The sequence below is a fragment of the Carcharodon carcharias genome, chromosome 4 (assembly GCF_017639515.1).
Source record: "Carcharodon carcharias isolate sCarCar2 chromosome 4, sCarCar2.pri, whole genome shotgun sequence".
NCBI classification, from domain to species: Eukaryota; Metazoa; Chordata; class Chondrichthyes; order Lamniformes; family Lamnidae; genus Carcharodon; species Carcharodon carcharias.
Window position 1 is genome coordinate 53,193,468 of NC_054470.1, and position 23,495 is coordinate 53,216,962.

Here is a 23,495-nt window from a genome sequence, read left to right on the forward strand (position 1 = left end):
GGTCAGGGGGTAGTCAGGTGGTTGGGGGTCATCGGGCGGATGGGAGGAGTAATTGGGTCAGGTTGGGGGGTAGTTGGGTGATTAAGGGGTAGTCAGGTTGGGTTGGGGGTAGGCAGGCTGTCGGGGCAATAGTTGGTGGTCTGAGGTATAGTCGGGTGGTCGGGGGGGGGGGTCTTGCCTGGTTTGGGGGGTAGTCAGATCGGGGTTAGTCATGTGGTTGGGGGTGTGATTGGGTCTGGTTTGGGGGGTCATCAGGGGGTAGTCGGATGGTCAGGGGGCTGGTCGATCCTGGTTTGGGGGTTTGTCGGGTGGTCGGAAGATAGCTGTGTGGTTTTGGGGGTTGGTGAGGTGGTCAGGGTTTGGTTGGGGGGTTGTTATGTTGGGTCAGGGAGCTAATCAAGGTATCAGGATGATGGAACTTCTCAGGCAACTCCTACATAGGTCAGTATGTCAAGACTTCCACAGGATCCTAACGCACATCTCAGTCACGTACCTGGCCTCTGATAATTCAGAAACTGGAAGATTTGGACTAGGATTTCAAACACTTTATGGGACGTGAAAGGGCAATGCGACTGGGGTCCTTCGTGGCACTTCAATGACATTATCAGCCTCTGCTAAAGTGAGAGCACAGCATTTGTATCTCTTAGAGCCCACCAGTGGTCTGATAGAGGGCATACCTGCAGCTTCTAATGATACCTAGCATTTCATGGTCACATCTCATCACAATTTGGAGGCATTCAACAACATACCTTCCAGGTAGTGATATCCACCTATTCCACTGTAAAGGCATCACTTTGGAGTAGAATTCAAGGAAGGAACAATGGCACATTATGACAAACTATAAATGGCAATGCCGATTACACAAAAGAACAAATATAAATCAGCAACGTACTAGGACTCCTTACTTTCACGTAGTCATATTCAGGCTTCTACTCTATGCTGCACCAATGTTTCATCATAGGCAGATCTTTTGGTTCACTGCACCTGACAAGGTGCAAATGTACTGTAATAGACAATAGCAGTGGAGTCAGCCTTCTTATTAAACTGCTCATGATTACAAAAGGATACTGGTGACTATCAGGAACTTGCTAAGGGGTTTGAAAAATAATTCATGGCTTCCTTGTATCCAACATTGCATGAAATGGAGTGCTTAAGTAAAATGTGAAATTTACATCAGATATTAGGATCCTTAGGAATTTCTGAGAACTGTGAAAAATACAAGTGTAATGGGAAACAGAATAGTATGCTATTATCACTGGCTGATGTGGTTTGGGCAGTACAGCGCTTATAATTCGATACATAAAGAAATTAGTCATCAAGGTGTGACAACAATGCCTTTTCCATGTCACATCACTTCCTGAAGCTTCAGAATCTTCTTCATATGTGCCCAGCTCCTCCCTTCTTTGCACTGCTGATCAACATACTGCTATCATTGGTCTGGCCTGTTCAGGAGCATATTGCAAAGCACTTTCTAACTGGATGAGGCAGCCTTTGCATTGCTTCAGGTCCTTAAAATTCTACCTGTCATACTCTTTGCTCTGATGTGTCCCTCAATTACCTTATTCTCTGCTGCACACTAAGAATTCTTCAGTGGTAACATGAGCTATTTTAACACAGCATAACCTTTGCCTAAAACCATCCTTCCACTCTGCCACCTAGTGGCAGAGAAGATACTCTCACTATTGTGACAAAAAGAAGGCATCCGGTGAATTGCCAGGAAACTTGGAATTTATGTGCTGGTGGAATAAAACATGTCAGCATTTCTTATGCATATGCTCTATGTTTATTAAACTCAGCAATTCTTTGCAAGACAGGAATTTAGCAATTAGCAGCCACAGCAAAGGAAGCTTTCATTACCTCTCAATTGCCACAATATTTCACAGATTAAACAGTCATTGAGAGCTAAGAGTACGGATCCATATATATACGTCAAGGGTTAGCATCACAGAAGAAAATGGTAAAGTTTCATACAATATAAAGGAGATTTTCCTGCCTCTATGAACAGATACACAAGATCGCCTGGACACAGCAATTATCAGAAAATCAGATAAATAACTTAGTAAGTGCCCAGTCTTGTAGTAGCTATCAAGTCATGTTAAAACTAATCAATGTGGTTAGTTGTGAAGTGCCTCAAATTGCAATATTTCATGTCTAAGGTGTTACATGATGAAATTAGGGACAATTTCAAATTTCAAATGTTTGTAGCTTTTCATTTTCTTTAAGAAATTCATTTAATATTTAGCTTTTGCCAGATGGCTACACCCAAAATTATGCCATTAACCATATCTGCAAACTCTGACAGATCCACCCAACAGTCACCATGGAAACTGGCTCTGCAGACTCCAGCTAAGCAGGTAAGTTGTAAATCAATGTCATGAGCTGGAAGGCCACATGCAGCAAACCTGAACCTTTGATGAACTTCCAGTGGTAGGACCATTAAGTGCTGGAAGTTCACCACATCTTAATCAATAGAGTTGACCTAGGAACTCCTGGGAATTCAGACTGGCAAGAAGCTGATTTCCATTTATATTCACTGTGATCCAGCCTTATCACCTTAGCCTTTGGGTTTGAAAATATATCCTTCAGTATGAGGAGACTATTCAACCATGGGAGACATCATAACCATACTTTGACCTCATTTACCATCACACTTCCATTGTCCTAAATGGATTACTGGATCAGGAGTGAAAAATTGGGATATATTTTTCCCCTTCCTGATCTAGCCTTCTAAGGCCAATTGCTAATCTCAATTTGCCTTGATTAAGGTAAGCAAATTCAAGCAAGACCAGCGATTGAAATTAAAACTTTTTATGTGTATCACCATATGACACATTTGCCTAATGAAGCAGAAATGAACATGGAGTGCTAATGCCTGCTGAGCATACTCTCTATATGCCTTTTTAAAATCTTTCTCAATCTGCCCTGCCACCTTCAATGATTTGTGCACATATATCCCAGGTCTCTCTGTGGACCCCCTTTAGAATTGTACCCTTTAGTTTGTGTTGTCCCTTGTTCTTCCGATCAGAATGTATCACTTTGCTCTTCTCCGCATTAAATTTCATCCATCATGTGTCCACCCATTCTGTCAGCCTGCTTGTGTCATCTTGAAGACTATCACTGTTCTCCTCACAGTTCACAATATTTCCCAGTTTTGTGTCATCTGCAGATTTTGAATTTGTGTCCTGCACATTCAAGTCAAGGTCATTAATATAGATAGTCTGCAAAACAGTCTGTTTCCTCTCACTGAGCCAATTTTGTATCCTATTCTCCCACTGTCCTTTTTATTTCACGGGCTCCAACTTCGCTGGCAAGCTTATTATGTGGCACCTCATCAAACACCTTTGGAAGTCTGTATACACAACTACCATTTGTTCCCTTTCTGGGTCAGAGAGGTCTTTTTTTCAAGCAGTTCTTATCGAGTTTTACTTGGAGCTGGTGTACTTGGTCATCGCCTTTGTTACCACTGACACGGTGTGATTGGCCAGTTCCCTGGGCAGCAGCAGGTGCATGGTGGGCTGGATCTCCCAGGAGCTGATGGTCTTCTACTTGTTGTAGTGAGCCAGGCAGGAAGCCTCGCCCGTGATGCACTTGAAAATGTCGACCATGAACGAGTTCATGGTGCTCAAGGCCTGGGAGGAGATGCTGGTGTCCGGGTGAACCTGCTTCATCACTTTGTAGATGCAGATAGAGTAACTCTCCTTCCTGGCTCTTTTCCATTTCTTGCCGCTCTTCAGCGGGACCTTCTTAATGATTTTCTTGGCGCCTTTTTTGCCAGCTCCGGCTTTCTTGTCCTCTGCCATGATGATGTTACACTTCAGAATATTGAATGACATTTCATTAACAATTATCACATTGTTTTAAAGGTACTTACACCGTTAATTGCCAGCACTAGTTTTCTGTGGAAAGCTTAATGAGCAATTAATGTGCTATTCCAGCAAATTCTTTTAAATGGCAGGGAGGCTAACAGTATGTGATAGCATTTGTGCGAAGCAAATAGTGGAGTGATATGAATTGACCAATGAGTTCTGGAGGATCACAAATCATAGTGTGGTTGGAATTTTCAAGTCATAAATCCCATTGAAACGACCCCAGAAGGAAAAAACAATTCGGAACAGCACTCTTATTCCCCTGTTTTTACCGGTGTTCCATTTTAAGGTATACAAGATCAGTTCAGACCAGTACTCTTATTTACCAGTTTTTACTGTTTTTACACTCTGGAAGAGAATCCCTAGCAGATTGGGAGCTAACTGAGAGCTGTGCCAGGCTTTGTCATGGCTCTGTAACTGAGCCACCGCAATAACATCCCACTTCCAGGCCTTCCAACCAATCAGAGAGGGCAGCAGGGATGGTGAGCCAAATCTGCCAAAGGAAGATTTCTAATTAAGGGTGCCCATGGCTCAGAATAGATCAACAGGACATGGATTACTGATGTTGTAACAACCACAGAATGGAAAGAAGACTTGAGTATACTGCTCCCTGGATCCCTCACTTTTGCCTGCATGTCCTGATGTGGCATTGGAAGGACTGCAATAAGGTGATTTTTCACAAGGACAGGAGGATGATGACAGTCTCTCAAACCAAGCAGGTGAGCATGGAAGAATCCAAGGACGTGAACAGCAGCAATGTGGTCCCTGCAACCTGGAGACAGTGCACCAAGAGGATCCAGGACAGATGAGTGGCTTAACATTTTCAGGTGGCAAGCCCTACAATCTGGCTTTTCTAATATTCTCCTGTGCAACATTCCTCATGACAACAGACTCTGCAGCTCCACTCGTTCCCCTCTCTCCAGCCAGCTGGGGAGTCAATACCCAAAATCACCCCACCCTATTGCCCTCTCATAACCAGGCCTCTTGGTCATCCTTGCTCCCTTGACAATTTAACATATGTTACTCTCAGCTTTCCCTTCTTGCAGGAGAAGGCAGTGCACAACTTCAGCAGAAGCAAAGACATGGGTGTGAGGGGATGCATTGGGGTGGCGTGGGGGTGGTTAAGTAGCTTTGGAGTGGCAGCCAGCTTGATGGCCACTGGCAAAGTGTGCCCAGATGACCCACTGGGAGGTCTTATATCAGGAGGCTGCAGATGTCAACAACTATCTGCTGTGCAAGCTAAGCTCCCTGAAGCACTGGTGCTCATACATGTCAGGAGAACTGATCCTTTCTGCTGGTCAACCTTGACTGGGGTTCTTGCATCATTGGAGCTGGATCTCTGTGTCCACTGCCTCTGACCTGTGGAGTGGCTGAGGAGAAAGCAGCTCGTGCTGCTGCTGCTGTTGTTGCTCCTGCTGATGCTGCTGCTGATGTCGCTTCTGCTGATGCTGATGCTGGTGCTGGTGCTGGGCGCTGCTCAGTTTGTTCCCTATCAAAGGTCCACGGTAGAGCTGCATAAGCTGTTCCCATGCCACAGTGAAGACTGATAGCAGGAAGTGCAGATCAAGGTGAGTGAAGGCAGGTGTGCTAACTAAAGGACACTAATGGCCATTAGGGAAGGAAATCAGCTGTTCTTAGCTAGTCTCACCTAGATGTGATTCCAGACCCAGAGAAATATGGTTGACCCTCAACTGGCCTCAGTGGCATTGCAAGCCACTCAGTTGCAGAAAACTATCACAGAAAAGACAGAAAGGAATAAAACCGGGTGGACCACCTGGTATTAGGCATCACAAACGACAATGGCAATCCCAGCCCTGTTGACCCTGCAAAGTCTTCCATACTAATTTATGGGAGCTTGTGCCAAAATTGGGAGACCTGTCCCACAAACTAGTCAAGCAACAGTCTGACATAGACATACTCACCAAATCATACCTTACAGACAATGTTCCAGACACAATCACCATCCCTGGGTATGTCCTGTCCCATCAGGACAGATCCACCAGAGGTGAGAGCACAGTGGCATACAGTTGGGAGGGAGTTGCTCTGGGAGTCCTCAACATTGACTGTGGACCCCTTGAAGTCTCATGGCATCAGGTCAAACATGGGCAAGGAAACCTCCTACTGATTACCGTGTACCACCCCCTCTGCTGATGAATCAGTGTTGCTCCATGTTGAACACCAGTTGGAGGAAGCAATAAGGGTGGCAAGGGCACAGAATGTACACTGGGTGGGGGATTTCAATGTCCATCACTAAGAGTGGCTTGGTAGCACCGTCATTGTCTGAGCTAGCCAAGTCCTAAAGGACATAGCTGCTAGACTGGGCCTGCTGCAGGTGGTGAGAGAACCAACAAGAGGGAAAAACCTACTTGACTTCATCCTCACCGATCTACCTGTCACAGCTGTATCTGTCCATGACAGTATTGGTAGGAGTGACTACTGCACAGTCCTTTTGGAGGCGCCATTCTGTCTTCACACTGAATATACCCTCTATCATGATACTAAATTTGATAGATGCAAATCTTGTATCTCAAAACTGGGGTTCCATGAGGTGCTGTGGGCCATCAGCAACAGCAGAATTGTATTCAACCACAATCTGTAATCTTATGGCCCTGCATATGCCTCACTCTAGCATTACCACGAAAGGATCAAAACTAGCTAAATTAAGAGTGCAGGAAGGCATACCAGGGACATAACTAGGTATACCTGAAAATGAGATGTCAAACTGGAGAAGCTCCAAAACAGGACTACATGAATGCCAAACAGAGGAAGCAGCATGCTATAGCCAGGCTAAGCAATCTCACAACCAACGGTTCAGGTCAAAGTTCTGCAGTCCTGCCACATCCAGTCATGAACGGAGGTAGACAATTGAACAACTAGCAGGAGGTGGAAGCTCCACAAATATCCCCATCCTCAACAATGGGGAACCCAGCACATCAGCAAAAGACAAGACTGAAGCCTTTGTAACAATCTCCAGCCAGAAATGCTGAGTAGATGATCCATCTGGGCCTCTTCCTGTGGTCCACAGTATCACAGATGACAGTCTTCATCCAATTTGATTCACACTGTAGATATGAAAAAATGGCTGAAGGCATTGGATACTGCAAATGTTATGGGCCTGATAATATCCCCAAGTACAGGGGACTTCTGCTCCAGAATTAGCCATGCCTCTAACCAAGCAGTTCCAGTACAGCTACAACACTGGTATCTACCAGACAATGTGGAAAATTGCCCGGGTACATCCTGTCCACAAAAAGCAGGACAAATTCAATCCAGCCACTTACCACCTCATCAGCTTCCTTTCAATCATTGGCAAAGTGATGCTTGATGTCATCAAGGTGCTATCAAGCAGCACTTGCTTAGCAATAACCTGATCACTGATGCTCAGTTTGGATTCTGCCAGAATCACTCAGTTCCCAACCACATTGCAGCCTTGACCCAAACATAGACAATAGAGCTGAACTCAAGAGGGGAGGTGAGAGTGACTGCCCTTGACATCAAGGCAGTATTTGACTGAGTGTGGCATTAATGAGCTGTGGCAAAATTGGAGTCAATGGGAATCAGAGGGAAAATTCTCCTCTGGTTTCATAGTTAGCACAAAGTAAGGTGGCTATGGTTGTTGGAGGTCAATCATCCACATCAGAGGACTTCGCTGTCGGAGTTCCTAAGTGTAGTATCCTAGGCCCAACCATTTTCAGCTGCTTCGTCAATGACCTTCACTTCATCATAAGGTCAGAAGTGGGGCTGTTTGCTGATGATTGCACAATGTTCAATGCCATTCGAGACTCTTCAGATAGTGAAGCAGTCCATGCCAAATTTACAGCAAGAGCTGAACAACATTCAGGCTTGAACTGATATGTGGCAAGTAACATTTGCAGCACACAAGTGCCAGGTCATCTTGACTTGGAACTATATCACTGTCCCAGGATCAAAATCTAGGAACTCCCTTCCCAGCACTTCTGTGGGTGTAATTGTATGGGATGGATGACAATGGTTTGAGAGTGTGACTCATGGCCACCTTCTCAAGGACAAATAGGGATGGGTAACAAATGCTAGAGTGCATGGTGAAGCAGTAGAGGACAATGAGTCAAGGATCTGGCTTTGGGCAGAGCACACATGAATGGAATTAATGAACAAATGTTGGCCTTAACAGCAATGCCCACATCCCATGGAAGAATAAAAAACTTCCAAGGTGTTTACAATCACTTGTAAAGCAATGAAAACACACTTTGGGAAGGAGTTGTGTGAGAAGCAGCCTCTGATCTGGCCATGGCTTCAAATCTTCAGTTTTACTGTTTGAAGCCTTCCCAGGATGTCAGTTTCACTGAAGAAGTACTCTTCTCTGTGCGCTCATCTGCTTTACCATAGTGAGTTGCTCAGGGTTCAGGAAATAGGAATGCTGGCTGTTAAAGCCAGAATGTTTAGCTGAAACAGCAGTTAATGATTTGTTTGAATATCTTAATGACTTACCCAAGAGCTCCAAGGAGAGCCCCTACTCACCTGCAAACACACCCAGCTGAAATCTTGAAGTGGATGGGATGATGTCAGGATTCCAACCCTATATCACTTCTCATAGAGTCATAGAGATCTATAGCACAGAAAAAGGCCCTTCGACCATCAAGTCTGCACTGGTACAACAAGTACCTAACTATTCTAATCCCATTTTCCAGCACAGTGGAACGCCACTGGACACAGGCATCCAGTCACAAAAACACCTCTCGACCATCATCCTCTGCTTCCTGCCACTCAGCCAATTTGCCAAATTGCCTTGGATCCCATGGGCTCTTACCTTCGTTACAAGTCTCCCATGCATGACCTTATCAAAAGCCTTGTTGAAGTCCAATGCATTGCTCTCATCTACACACCTGGTCACCTTTTTGAAAAATTCACTCAACTTGATCAGACATGACCTTCCCTTAACAAAACCATGCTGACTTTCCTTGATTAATCTCTGCATCTCCAAGTGTAGATTAATTCTGTCCCTCCAAATCGCTTCCAATAGTTTCTCCACAACTGAGATTGGACTGACTGGCCTGTAGTTCCCTGGTTAATCCCTTCCTCCCTTCTTGAATAATGGTACCACATTGGCTGTCCACCAGATGTTTGGCACCTCTCCTATGGTCAGGGAGGTATTGAAAAATATTGCCAGTGCCCCTGCTATCTCCTCCCTTGCCTCACTCAACAGCCTGGGATACATTTCGTCCAGGCCTGGAGATTTATCTACTTTTAAGTCTGCCAGATCACTTAGCTCCTCCTCCCTTTCTATGCTAATTTCTTTAATTATATCACAGTCCTTCTGTCTGATTTCCACACCCATGTCATCCCTCTCACTTGTGAACACCGACTCAAAATATTCATTTAGAACCCTATCTATGTCTTCCAGCTCCACACACAAATTACCACTATGATCCTTAATGGGCCCTACTCTTTTCTTAGTTATCCTCTTACTATTAATGTATTTGGAAAATAACTTTGATTTTCCTTTATTTTACCTGCCAATGTTTTTTCATGCCCCCCCCCCCTTTTGCTCTCCTAATCTTCTAAGGGCTTTAACTCCATGCAATTACCATATCTGCCTTCCCTTGCTTGTTAAACATCACCCTTGTTTCTGTACTCGTCTGAACTTGTTGATTTGTGTATTAATAGTAATGTGCATCCACTATATGCCATTATTTGTCCAGTTGTATTTGGCTTATAATCTCATTACCCAGACTGAGAACTATTTACAAATGTCCAATTGATGCAAATAAGTATAATTGACAGGCAGCCTTTTGACTCAGAATGGTTCACCTTCTGGTTAGAAGGCAAGTCCTTCAGTGCTGAAATATCCGTGTTATTTTTACGAGTGAACTGCTTCTCAGTGTTGGACTATTTTCTGATGCTTGCAATTATGATAGATGGCCAAATCCCACTGAGTCTAGACACCTTAACAATGAAATTGATCCTGTTTTGAAAACTTTTGACATTTAATAGAAAGTAAGATATTCATAAACAGCCGTTCTGTCGGAAACCTTTAGCTAATGTTGGATGAGTAAATTCTTGATATATTACATCTGTACACGTAAACAGGTTTAGTAATTCAGGACTGATCATTTAATGAACTGTGGCCTTCAGAAGTAGAGGGACAGAAGTGCATAAATTTGAAAGAAAGCAGATTCCAGAATTCTAAGTTTATTTGGAGTGAGATTCACATATTTTGGCTTAAATATGTAATCCACTTCAGTGTTACTACTGCATTTAATTAAATAGGCTTGAGCTCAATTTCACTCTTTTTAATCATAACTATCACACATTTCCCCTATTTTGATAGTTCTTCACAAACGTCACATTCGGTTTTGTAAGTAAGCAGAGAAAAATATTTTCCTTTTCAAAAGTCCCATTTTATGTTCAATTTCAAGCATTTTTATTTCAACATTTATAATGAAAAATGATCTCTAATATATATGCCAGTAGATGTTGTCTTGATTCTACTAGTTGCCCGCGGAAGGTTCAGAATCTATGATTAAATGATGGACGGGGCATTTTAAAAAGCATGGTTCGATGTGGCCATTGTTAGGTTCCTCTCACTGCATTCGGAGGGGGCGGTACTTAGTTACAACTGAGTGCATGAAGTGGTTGGATTTGTCTGCAGTGACGGAATACAGTGCAGTGGAGTGGAGGCAGCAGCATTTCACACCGACTTCAGTACTGTCTTTTTAGTGTGTATGTGTGTGCTTGAAAATGCATGTATTTCCTCTGCATTCTAGCCGTGAAATAGACATGGGGAAGAAATTCGTAAATGGATGTGATTTTAGAGCTCTTCTGAAGAAGAACTGGTTGCTCATGGGCACAATTGTCGCTGTTGTCTTAGGTAAGCATTGAATCTGTAGATTCCTGAATCCTTTTGTTTTTATACGTTGGTCATTCCTTTGTAAAAGAACAGATTCGTTCTGGTAATTACTACTAATATTAGTATATAGAATTATGCATAAAATTGAATCATATGCTAGATCTTGTCGGTTTTAATATCCGTGTGTTTATATGAACGCCCTTATAGCACATCTGATTTTGATTTGCATGCTTAAATTGCAGGTTTTAACAAAATATACGGAATTCCATTATCTTAGCCTCTATTACAACTGCATAATAACAAATGCCTGAAAGCAATTTCTTATTGTGGAACATGTCTCACTGGAATTGAAGTACCTGCACAAGCCTGTAAATGTAAGAGTTGTTAGACCCAATAGAGCTCCTATTAGTTGATGTGCATCGATTTTAATCTCCTCATTTAATTTTATTTTCCCCACACTATTTATTAGGTTACCTCATGTTACTTATTATTCCCAGAAGGTGAGCAAACAACCTTCTCACAGGCTGATGTCTTGGTACTCTGAGAGATTTGCACGAGTGATATGGGTTAAGATGTTGTCTGACTAACATGTGGAATGGATTTCCAAGGTAGTGGAGACACTGGAATCATTTAAGAAATTGTTGTGGAGGACCGTACTTCTACATAACTAATTTAAGATGGGCTGGATGGCCTGTTTTATCAGTACCTTCCTTGTGATATGACAGTATACATACTCTCTCAGTCTGTTAGGAGAAGGAATTTTACCTTAATTGAGCATTTCCACAGAGAGAGTGAGTATACAAAGCTCCCTTTGACTTAAAGAGCTTGTCCCTGGGGAACTAATAAAGGTCGAAGATATATATTAGCTAATATGGCATATAATTTCCTAATTAAATACCTGAAAAACTAATAATACTAAAGAGAAATACAGCGGATTCTGGAACCCTGAAATAAAAACTAAAAATACATAGCCGATCTGATAGTATCTGTGGAGTGAGAAACAGTTAATATTTCTGACAGCAGATCCTTCATACAAACTACATCTGTTCTTAACCTTCATTCTGTAGCCTTTGAATTCCATGTGTAGGACGTTATCACCAGCATCTCTCTAAACTGGTGGCTGTACTCAGACATTGTGTAAGTAACATACCCAGTCAAGCCTTTTCTCTGAGATGAATGCAATATTTATTATAGTGCATCGATCCCAGTTCACCTCTATTCTTGGTATTGTTTACATAAAGTTAATTTAGTGCCAAAGTTAAGCTTGTATCAGCATTAACCCAGTATTCTAATGTTGGTATATTACCAAAGTGAACTTCTCTTTTAAAATCAGCACTTGAAACTACCTATAATCAGCCAGATTCACATTTTGTTGCATCAGATGGATGCAGCCTGGCTTTACTGCACAAAAACGAATGCATGGTTTGTATGTTTCAGTGCCTTGTGCCCAGCTGAAGTGAATGGCACACACTGAACACTCATTATGCCCAGTGACTTTCTGAATTTTGGTAGAAATTGGAGGTACAATCCTAAGGATGTAAGCAAAGATATTACACTGCTATTCCAAGTGGAAGAGTCAGGGAAGTTTCCCTATGTATGATATAGTTGCAAAAATGATACATGGAGCAATAGAATCGATGGGTTGTAATAATAGGTGCTTCCACAGAGAGAATGGGAAGTTGTGTTTCACAAATTTATGAGTTCTTTAAAGGTGTAACAAACACGGTGGATAAAGGGGTACCAGTATATGCCTTGTATTTGGATTTCCAATAAACATTCAATAAGGTGCGACTGATGAAACTATTTTTTCCTGTGTCCGCAAGTGCTATAAAAGTTAGCAGCCTGTGGAGGTTGTAACGGTTCAAGTACAGGATGTTCCAATGCTTGTTTCATTTGTTTCTGCCTAGTAACCTATTGCATGAATCACAAAAGGTTTGTATACAGTACAGCAAATAATTAGGAAAGTTGATAGAATATTATCAAATTGGATACAAAAGTAAAGTTTCTGTTTCAGTTAAACAGGGCATTGGTGAGACTGGTCTCTTTATTTAAGGAAGGATGTAAATGTGTTGGAAGCAGTTCAGTGAAGGTTTACTAGACTAATACCTGGAATGAGGAAAGGCTGGACAGGCTAGGCTTGTATCTGCTGGAGTTCAGAAGACTAAGGTGACTTGATTGAAACATATAAGATCCTGAGGGGACTTAACAGGGTGTATGTGAAAAGAATGTTCCCTTTTGCGGGAGAGTCTAGAACTAGGGGTAACTTTAAAAATAAGGGGCACCCATTTAAGACAGAGATGAGGAGAAGTTTTTACTCAGAGGTGGAAGCAGAGTCTTTGAATATTTTTAAAGCAGAGGTAGATAGATTCTTGATAAGCAAGAGGGTGAAAGATTAATGGTTCTCAGCGGTAGGTAGGAATGTGGAGTTGAGGTTACAATCGGATCAGCCATGATTTTATTGAATGGCAGAGTAAACTCGAGAGCCCGAGTGGCTTACTCCTGCTCCTAATTCATATGTAACAAGGGCAGGACCCTTTTAGGCTGTTGTGATCAGTCACCAGATAAGTTCAAAGGTCAGCGAACAGCTGTTCTGACACAGTCAACTTTAGTGAGTCAGTTTCAATGAAAAGTCAAGTGTTCCAGGGAGAGAGGACAGGGAGAGGTCCAAAAAGGAAGTCCCAGATAGGGGACAGAGACAGGTCCCAGTTAAGTTAAGGGAAAAAAAAGAGATGAGCAGAGAAACAAGCTCCAGACAAGAAAAGAGCTTCAGGTATCAGACTTTAACTGAAGAGGGATCAGGAGAAGCCCAGAAGTTCTAAGAAGGCAGGAGAAGGGTGTTGACTTTGTGCTGTGGGCTGTTGGGGAAAAGGTGTCCTTTTGGAGCAGCGATGTTCTGCTTAGCCCGGCCGAGGAGCTGAAGTTCTGCTTGTAAGTTAGTGCTTGAGTTCATACTCAGGAATCCAGGGGAACGGAATCTCATGGCATGAGATTGAAACCCTGCAATGTGGGCCGTTGTTAATGTCATCCGAGTTGGTGTGACTTTTGGAGAGAATTCCAAGGCATGATTTTCCAAGGTGAATACTGGAATCCCTCATGAGAGAGACAGAGTTTCAGTGAGATTGTTTGACTCACAGTATTTACTGATGTCTGGGAGGATTGTTGAGAAATCTGTTGACTCTGATTTGGTTGCATCTGTCATTTATTATGGTGTGATGTATTCGACCACAGTTTGCCTGTTAGTTTACATGTACCTCATATGTTTGAGTATAAGATAGATATTGTAGATTGTTGACCTTGTATAGTAAAGTTTTTTTTGTTTGTTCAAAACCCATGGAATATTGTAGCTTTATTCACTGAACAAGTGTCTTGAGTCCCAAACTTTACCTACTTTAAACAAAATGTTATCAGTCCATAATTAATAGCTTAGGGGTTTAGCCTCGGTTCAGAACACTGCATAAAATGTTACTGTACAAGATAAGAGTTTATGGTGTTGAGGGTGATATATTAACATGGATAGAGGACTGGCTACCTAACAGGCAAAAGGGAGTCCTGATAATTGGGTCAGTTTCAGGTTGACAAACTGTAACATAGTGGAGTGTCACAGGGATCAGTGGCACTCTCAACTCATTTCAACTATTTACGATGTATATTAATGACTTGGTGAAGGGACAGATGGTGTTGTAGCCAAATTTTCTGATGATACAAAGATAAATAGGAAAGCAAGTTGTGGGAGGACATAAAGAGTCTGCAAAGGGCTATGGATAAGTTAATTGTGTGGGAAAAAAATTGGCAGATGGAGTATAATATGAGAAAATGTGAAGTCCACTTTGTTGGTAAGAATATAAAAGCAGAGTATTACTTAACGGAAAGACAGTGCAGAATGCTAATGCACAGAGGGATCTCGGTGCCCTTGTACATGAGTCACAAGAAATTAGCAATCAGGTACTGCAAATAAGCAAGCAGGCAAATGGAATGTTGGCCTTTGTTGCAAGGGACATGAAGTATAACAGTCTTTCTACTACTGTACAGGACATTGGTGAGACCGCTACAAGAGTATTGTTTCTAGTTTTGGTCTCCTTACTTATGGAGGGATATACTTGCAGCTTTCTTTTCTCCAAGGAAATCAGTCCCATCCTCTGCAATCTATCCTCGTAGCTATAGTTCTTCATCCCTGGAATCATTCTTCTGAATCTCCTCTGTACTCTCTCCAATGTCTTCACATCTTTCCTCAAGTGTGGTGCCCAGAACTGGAAGCAGTACTCCAGATGAGGCCTAACTAGTTTAACATGACCTCCTTACTCTTGTACTCAATGCCCCTATTAATAAAGCCTAAGTTACTATATACTTTATTAACTGCTCTCTCAACATGCCGTGCCATCTTCCATGATCTATGTAGGTGTACTCCGAAGTCCCTCTGTTCCTGCACCTCATTTAGAAGCTCTCCCTTTATCTTATACTGTCTTACCATATCTTTCCTGCCAAACAAATCACCTCACACTTCTTGGCGTTGAACGTCATCTGCCACTTGTCTGCCCAATCCACCAACATGTCTATATCCTTTTGAAGTTCAAGACCAACTCGGTCACATTTGACAGCCTTTCCAATCTTTGTATCATCCATAAATTTTGAAATCATGCCCTGCACACCACAGTATAGGTCATTAATATATATCAGGAAGAGCAAGGATCCCAACACTGACCTCTGAGGAACTCCACTACAAACCTTCCTCCAACCTGAAAAACAATCATTTATCATTACTCTCTGGGCTGATTTTTCCCCCTGTCGGGGGGTGGAGGGTCATGCGGTGACAGGCATGAACCCAATCAGCACCCCCGATCGGGGACAAACCGCCATTTTTCATGGGCGGGCCAGTTAAGGCCTGCCCAGTGTGACACACGCCCGGAATTGCTGAGCGCTCCCTGTGCGGACGGGGGGGGATTCCTTGAGTTGTTTCCTGCACTTTTTTGTGCATGCGCGCGAAAGAGCACAGAGATCTCCCTGGGGCACGGAGGTGCCTCAGGGAGATCGGTTTGACATGTGCAAATTTAAATAAAGGGAAATAAAAACTTTTAAAACATGTCCCTTGATGTGACACTGTCACATGAGCTGGGTCATGTGAAAGAATTATTTTAAAAATTTTTATTGACTTTTAACACACTTCATGAAACCTCACCCCGCCCGTGGATGAGGTTCCATGAAGAGCCGCCTGGGCTCTTCGCCTACCTGCCAACCTTAAGGTTAGATGGGCAGCTCAGCTAATTGACTATTTACTATTTAAATGGCCTTAAAAGGCCTTTGCCAGTTCGGCGGGTGCACAGCCAAGATGGCTGCGTGCCTGCCGAACTGAAAATCTAAATGGCGCGCAATGACGTCAGGACGTCCACCTGATGTCACTGCGCATCATTTTATGCATCGGCAAGCGGACCCCGCCCCCACCCCCGCCTGCCAACCAGAGAATTCTGCCCTCTGTTTCCCGTCACTCAGCCGATTTCCTATCCAAGTGCCTACTTTCACTTTTATTCCATGACCCAGAATTTTGCCCACAAGTCTGTGGTGTGCCATTGTATCAAATGGCTTTTGAAAATATATATACATCACATCAACAGCGTTTCCTTTATCAACGTTCTCTGTTGCCTCCTCAAAAAACTCCAGCAAGTTAGTTAAACATGATTTTCCCCTAATAAATCCATGCTGGCTTTCCTTAATTATTCTGTCTAAGTGATTAGTGATTTTATCCCGTACTATAGTCTCCAGAAGTTTACCTGCCACTGAGATCAAACTGACTGGCCTGTGGTTGCCAGCTTTATCTTTGCACCCCTTTTTGAACAATGTTGTAACAGTCGCAATTCTCCAGTCCTTTGGCACCTCCCCTGTGTCTAAGGAAGGCTTGAAGATTATCACTAGTGCCTCTGCAATTTGCACTCTCAGTTCCCTCTTATACAGTGAGTATATGCAAAAACATGATTTTTGGGCCTGAGAAAATGGGGTTGTTTAATATGCCAGGTCAACTTATACACCAAGGGCGGAATATTGCACTCATTGGATGGGCGCATGCCCAACCTGAACAAGCATAAAATGATGCGCAATATTTTGGTCAGCGGGCACATGCGGGAGTCGGCGGCGCGCCCACCAATGATTAACAGGCCTATTAATGTAATTAAGGCTATTAATGTAATAATTAAGTTAAATTTTTCACTGCCCGTCCAACCTTGCAGTTGACAGGCAGGCGAAAAGGCCAAATGGACTTTGAATTTTTTTGGAAACCTCATTCACGGTCGGGATAAGGTTTCCAACAGCAAATAAAAATGTTTAAATTTCATTCATAACATATCCCTGATCATGCGACAGAGTCACATGAGGGGACATTTTTTTAACATTTATAAAATCTTTCTTCTTTATTTTCAAAAATCCTCAACTCCCTGAGGCAGCTGTGCCACAGGGAGCTTTTTCTGTACGCACCTATGCGCATGCATGAACCTCCGCGCTCACTCTCCTCCGCCCCACAACACAGGCAGCGCTGAGCACTGCAGTGCACACTTTATGCTTGGTAGGCTTTAATTTGCCCGCCAGTGTGAAATCGTGGTCGGGCCCCGATCGCGGGTGGTGATTGCTTTTGCGGCTGGTCCTGCTCACTCCCGCCGTGCCTGCCCAATGATGGCAAAATTTTGCCCCAAGGTATACAGTATTCAAGGCTGTGTTTAACAGATTTTTGATCTACAGGGGACTCAAGGGTTGGGGCAAGGTGGGCAGAGCTGGGCATGCATGAAAGTGATGTTAAGGCCACAATCAGGTCAGCTTACTGAATGGCAGAACAGACACAATGGCCTGTTCCTGTACCTATTTCTTATGATCTTATGTACAAATTCCAAAAGCAAAGATGCAAGTCTATCTGTGTGGAAAGCCAAAGCAGCAAGAAGTGCTAAATATAAGAGAAAACACTGCAAACACTCAGCAAGGCAGGCAGCACCTGTCAAGGGAGAAACTGTTAATGTTTCCGATCGCTTCATAGATGCGGCCTGGCCTGCTGAGTGTTTCCAGTAATTTCTCTTTTTATTTCAGATTTCCAGAAACCACAATATTTTACTTTTATTCCACTGAGAAATATATTTCTTCTGCTAGAGATTCTCTAATCCCTTCTCTAAAGGGAATTTAGAAATGGCTTTTAAAGGGTTGCATAAGAGCATTATGGATTGAGTTGCTCACTCATTTTCTTCTCTTTATCGCAGAAGAAACTTTGAATTCCAGTGTTTAGTTTGCAATCCACGTGCACCATCCAACATCATTTTCTTCCTGACTACCCACTTGTACGTAGGACATGGTCATTGGAAAAGGAATCCTGCCAACCCCTCAGTCTACTATTATGGAATAAATGGGTGGAAAGGTGATGGTTTAAACAATGGTTATCTCAGTGATGTATCTTAAATAGCCAAAGCAAAACTAGATTAGTATTATGCTGGATTAAAGTTTAGGACATTGTTGTCCAGTGTATTAACCACATATGGATAATTGTGAATTCAAATTCACAAACAAGAAATGGACAGCATCATTCGGCATGTAACCTTAATGCTCATAAGCATGGGCTGGATTTTACCGTCAGCGAGCGGGGGTGGAGCCCGCTTGCCAATGTGTGACATGACGCGCGGTGATGTCAGGCAGAACTCCCGACGTTACCCCGCCCCATTTAAATTTTCAGGAAGGCGGGGTTACAGCAAAATCAGCCGCGGGCCCGCCGACCTTTCAATGGCCAAATGAGGCCATTGACAGAGCAGTTAAAGTAATTAGTGGACCTGCCCGTCCAACCTTAAGGTTGGCGGGCAGGCCAGGAGACCCGGCGCGAACTAGAAAAAACATGGAATCTCATCCACGGGTGGGATGAGGTTTCATGTACGGTTTTAAAAATTTTAATAAAGTTTCTTTGGAAATTATGAACGTGTCCCGACTCATGTGTCCCAACTCATTGTCACATGAGGGGACATTTTAGGGAAATTTTAATTTTCTATTTTGAGCTTTTTCACATTTAGAGGTGAGCTCTCTGAAGCTGCACTTAGCCTCAGGGAGATGAGTGCACTCTTACGCCCATGTAAAATGGTGCCATGCCTCCGATCAGGGGGCGCCGATTGGAAGCGCATCCGCATGTGCCCGCCCATCAACTTCCCCTCCTGACGGGGGGAAAATTCAGCCCCATGTGTGCATATGCACTTTAACCTTTTTGTGCATTTGTTTGTAGCATGGTAAGATGGAAAGGAGAGTGTCTGAGGAATTTTTGACCACTAGGAGTACTGACTGTTTTGCTGTAGCCACAGTTCTGGCTAATCAGCAATTCCTGCTTGACACTGGCTTAAATTCTGTCCTTTCACATCTTCAAAACTTATGTAATTTATTAGTAATTTTAAGGTTTTATTAGCTGTAGTAAGATTTACTAGCAGTAATAAAGGTTTTTGGGAGTAGTAATATTTACTAATTGTAAATTAATAAGAAAAATAATAAAGATGGCAGGGCAGGTGATGTGTTCCAACTGCAAAATGTGAGAACTCCTAGACACCAGAGTGATCCAGAGAAACAGATCTGTAATAATTGTTTGCAGCTTGAAGGGTTTGGCTCAGAGTCATTGAACTGGAGGTTAACCTGCAGACACTCTGATGCGTCAGGGTGGGGGGTAATGTTACCTGGATACTTTGTACCAAGGGCAGTCTCGTCCCTTAACTTCTGATTTGGTCAGTGGTCAGGGAAAGGAGGGCGTGACTATGAGTGAGGCAGGTAATGGAACCCAGAAGGTAGATGTGGAGGAGCCTCAGCCTTTGCAATTGTCCAACAGGTTCTAGGTGCTTACAATCTATATGGATGGAAGTAGAGGCTGCAGGGTGGATGAGTGAACTGATCCTGGTAGTAGGGGAAGTATAGTCAGGGGAATAGACACAGTTCTCTGTAGCCAAGAGCTGGAGCCCATAAGGCTATGTTTCCTGCCTGGTGTCAGAATCACAGAATCACACAGTGCAGAAGAGGCCCTTAGGCCTATTGAGTCTGCATCAACACGTGAGAAACACCTGACCTACCTACCTAATCCCATTTACCAGCACTTGGCCCATAACCTTGAATGTTATGACGTGTCAAGTGCTCATCCAGGTACTTTTTAAAGGAGGTGAGGCAACCTGCCTCCACCACCCTCCCAGGCAGTGCATTCCAGACCGTCACCACCCTCTGTGTAAAAGGTTTTCCTCACATCCCCACTAAGCCTCCCGTCCCTCACCTTGAACTTGTGTCCCCTCATGACTGACCCTTCAATTAAGGGGAACAGCTGCTCCCTATCCACCCTGTCCATGTCCCTCATAATCTTCACCTCGATCAGGTCGCTCCTCAGTCTTCTCTGCTCCAACGAAAACAACCCAAGTCTATCCAACCTCTGTTCATAACTTAGATGTTTCATCCCAGGCAACATCCTGATGAATCTCCTCTGCACCCCCTCCAGTGCAATCACATCCTTCCTATAATGTGGCGATCACGTTAAACCACACAGTACTCCAGCTGTGGCTTCGCCAAGGTTCTATACAACTCCAACATGACCTCCCTACTTTTGTAATCTATGCCTCGATTGATAAAGGCAAGTGTTCCATATGCCTTTTTTACCACCCCACTAACATGCCGCTCCGCCTTCAGAGATCTATGGACACACACGCCAAGGTCCCTTTGTTCCTCAGAGCTTCTTAGTGTCATGCTGTTCATTGAATACTTCCTTGTCAAAATACTCCTTCCAAAGTGTATCACCTCACATTTTTCAGGGTTAAATTCTATCTGCCACTTATCTGCCCATTTGACCATCCTGTCTATATCTTTCTGTAGCCCAAGACACTCAACCTCGCTGTTAACCACCCGGCCAATCTTTGTGTCATTCGCAAACTTACTAATCCTTCCCCCACATAGTCATCTATGTCGTTTATATAAATGACGAATAAATGGGGACCCAGCAAAGATCCCTGTGGTATGCCACTGGACACTGGCTTCCAGTCACTAAAGCATCCTTCTGTCTCCTACAACTAAGCCAATTTTGAATCCACCTTATCAAATTACCCTGTATCCCATGTGCATTTGCCTTCTTTATAAGTCTCCAAAGGCTTTGCTGAAATCCACTTAAACTACATCAACTGCACTACCCTCATCTACACACCTGGCCACCTCCTCAGAAAATTCAATCAAATTTGTTAGGCATGACCTCCCTTTGACAAAGCCATGCTGACTATCCCTGATCAAACCTTGCCTCTCCTAGTGGAGATAGATTCTCTCCTTCAACATTTTCTCCAATAGTTTCCCTACCACTGACATGAGACTCACTGGTCTGTATTTCGGGACATCTGCTCTGGGCTAGGGAGAAACTTGCAGCGAGAGGGACAGGACTCCGTGGTCGTGGTCCATGTATGTAGGTACCAAAGACATAGGTAGGACTAGGGAAGAGGTTCCACTGAGGACGCATGAACAGCTGGGGGCTAAATTAAAAAACCAGAACCTCAAAGGTAATAGTCTATGGATTATTACCTGGGCCGCGAGCAAATTGGTGCAAAGTAAATAAGCTTAGGGTGTTAGACCATAAGACTTAGGAGCAGAAGTAGGCCATTCGGCCCATCAAGTTTGCTCCGCCATTCAATGAGATCATGGCTGATTTGATCATCTTCAGCTCCATTTTATGCCTTTTCCCTATAACCCTTGATTCCCTTACTGATTAAAAATCTATCTATTTCCACCTTGAATATACTTAACGATCCAGCTTCTACAGCCCTCTGAGGTAAAGAATTCCACAGATTAACTACCCTCTGAGAGAAAAATTCCTCCTCATCTCTGTTTTAAATGGGTGCCCCCTTACTCTGAGATTATGCCCTCTGGTCTTGGATTCTCCCAGAAGGGGAAACAACCTCTCAACATCTACCCTGTCAAGTCCCCTAAGAATCTTATTTGCTTCAATCAGGTCGCCTCTCATTCTTCTAAACTCCAATGATTACAGGTCCACCCTATTCAACCTCTCCTCATAAGAAAATCCCTCCATGCCTGGAATCAACTTAGTGAACCTTCTCTGGACTGCCTCCAGTGCCAGTATATCTTTCCTTAGATAAAGGGATCAAAACTGTTCACAGTATTCTAGGTGTGGTCTAATTAGTGCCTTGTACAGTTTTAGCAAGACTTCTCTATTTTTATACTCCATTCCCTTTGAAATAAAAGCCAACATTCCATTTGTCTTCCCTATTACCTGCTGAACTTGTATGTTAGCTTTTTTGGATTCATGCACAAGGACTCCCAAATCCCTCTGTGCTGCAGCTTCCTGCAGTCTTTCTCCATTTAAATAATTATCAGCTCCTCTTTTTTTCCTGCCAAAGTACATAACCTCACATTTTCCCACATTATATTCCAAATGCCACTTTTTTGCCCTCTCACTTAACCTGTCTATATCCCTTTGTAAACTCTTTGTGTCATCCTCACCACTTGCTTTCCTACCTATTTTTGTGTCATCCACAAATTTGGCAAGAGTTGAATGTGTGGATCATAGATTGGTGTGGATGAAATGGGTTTCGATTCATTGGACGCTGGCACCAGTACTGGGGAAAGTGAGAACTGTACCGTTGGGACGGTCTTCACCTGAGCCATGCTGGGTCAAGTGTTCTGTTGAGTTGTATAATGAGGGAGGTAGGGAAGGCTTTAAACTAAATGTTGGGGGCAAGGAATCGAGTATGGTAAGATATGATCTATTAAAGTGAGAAGACAAGGCAAGAGAGCAAGGTAGCAGCAATAAGAAATGTAATCAGAGTATGGCAGGAAGAGACAGAGAGTCCAAACTTAAGAATGCACTAGCAGATAAGGCCAGAGATTGCAAAAATGGTAAAAAGACAGAGTTAAAGGATCTGTATCTGAATGCACGAAGAATTCACAACAAAACAAATGAATTGACATCACAAATAAAAATAAATATGTATAACTTGAAAGCCACCACAGAGGCATGGCTGCAGGATGATGGCTAGGACCTGAATATTCAAGAATACGTGTCATTTCCGGAGGACAGGAAGCTAGGAAAAGAAGGATGGGTAACTCTGTTAATTAAGGATGACATTAATATGATAGAGTTGACTTTAGTTCTACAGACCAAATGTAGAATCCGTTTGGGTTAAGAGAATAAATAGTAAACTCACAAAGTCACTTGCGGGAGCAGTTTATAGGTCCCCTAACAGTAAACAAACTATAGGACAGAGTATACAGGAAGAAATAATGGGAGCTTTGTGACAGAAGTACAGTGATAATCATGGGTGATTTTGATTCTGATATAGATTAGGTGAATCAGATTCGCAAAGGTAGCCTGGAAGATTAATTCAGATAGTGTTTTTGGGGCAATTTCTTAGTGTAGCACATGCTAGAGCCAATCAGAGAGCAGGCTATTCTAGATCTGGCAATGTGCAATGAGACATTATCAATTAATGACCTCATGGTAAAGGTGCCCTTAGGTAGCAATAATTATAATGTGAAAGAATTTCACGTTCAGTTTGAGGAAGAGAAAAGTGGATCTAAAACTAGTGTTATTAACATAAATAAAGGCAATAACAAGGGTATGAAGACAGAGCTGGCTAAAGTGAACTGGGAAATTAGGTTAAGGGATAAGTCAATAGAGATGCAGTGGTAGACATTTAATGAGATATTTCATAACACTCAGCAAAGCTACTTTCTAGTGAGAAAGAAAGACCCTAGGGGAAGGATTACCATTCAAGCTAACTAAGCAAGTTAAAATTGGTATAAAATTAAAAGAAAAAGTTTACAATTCTGCAAAGATTAGT

At 43.0% G+C, this 23,495-nt stretch overlaps 1 protein-coding gene across 1 annotated transcript in view; it reads left to right on the forward strand.

Annotated features, from left to right (window-relative positions):
* The first annotated feature begins 10,622 nt into the window (after positions 1-10,622).
* The window catches only part of slc1a1 (solute carrier family 1 member 1), a 68,734-nt gene continuing 55,861 nt past the window's right edge, over positions 10,623-23,495 (forward strand). Inside the window, exon 1 of the mRNA XM_041186181.1 lies at positions 10,623-10,713. Coding sequence (XP_041042115.1) covers positions 10,623-10,713 — 91 coding nt within the window. The remainder of the gene's footprint in view (positions 10,714-23,495) is intronic.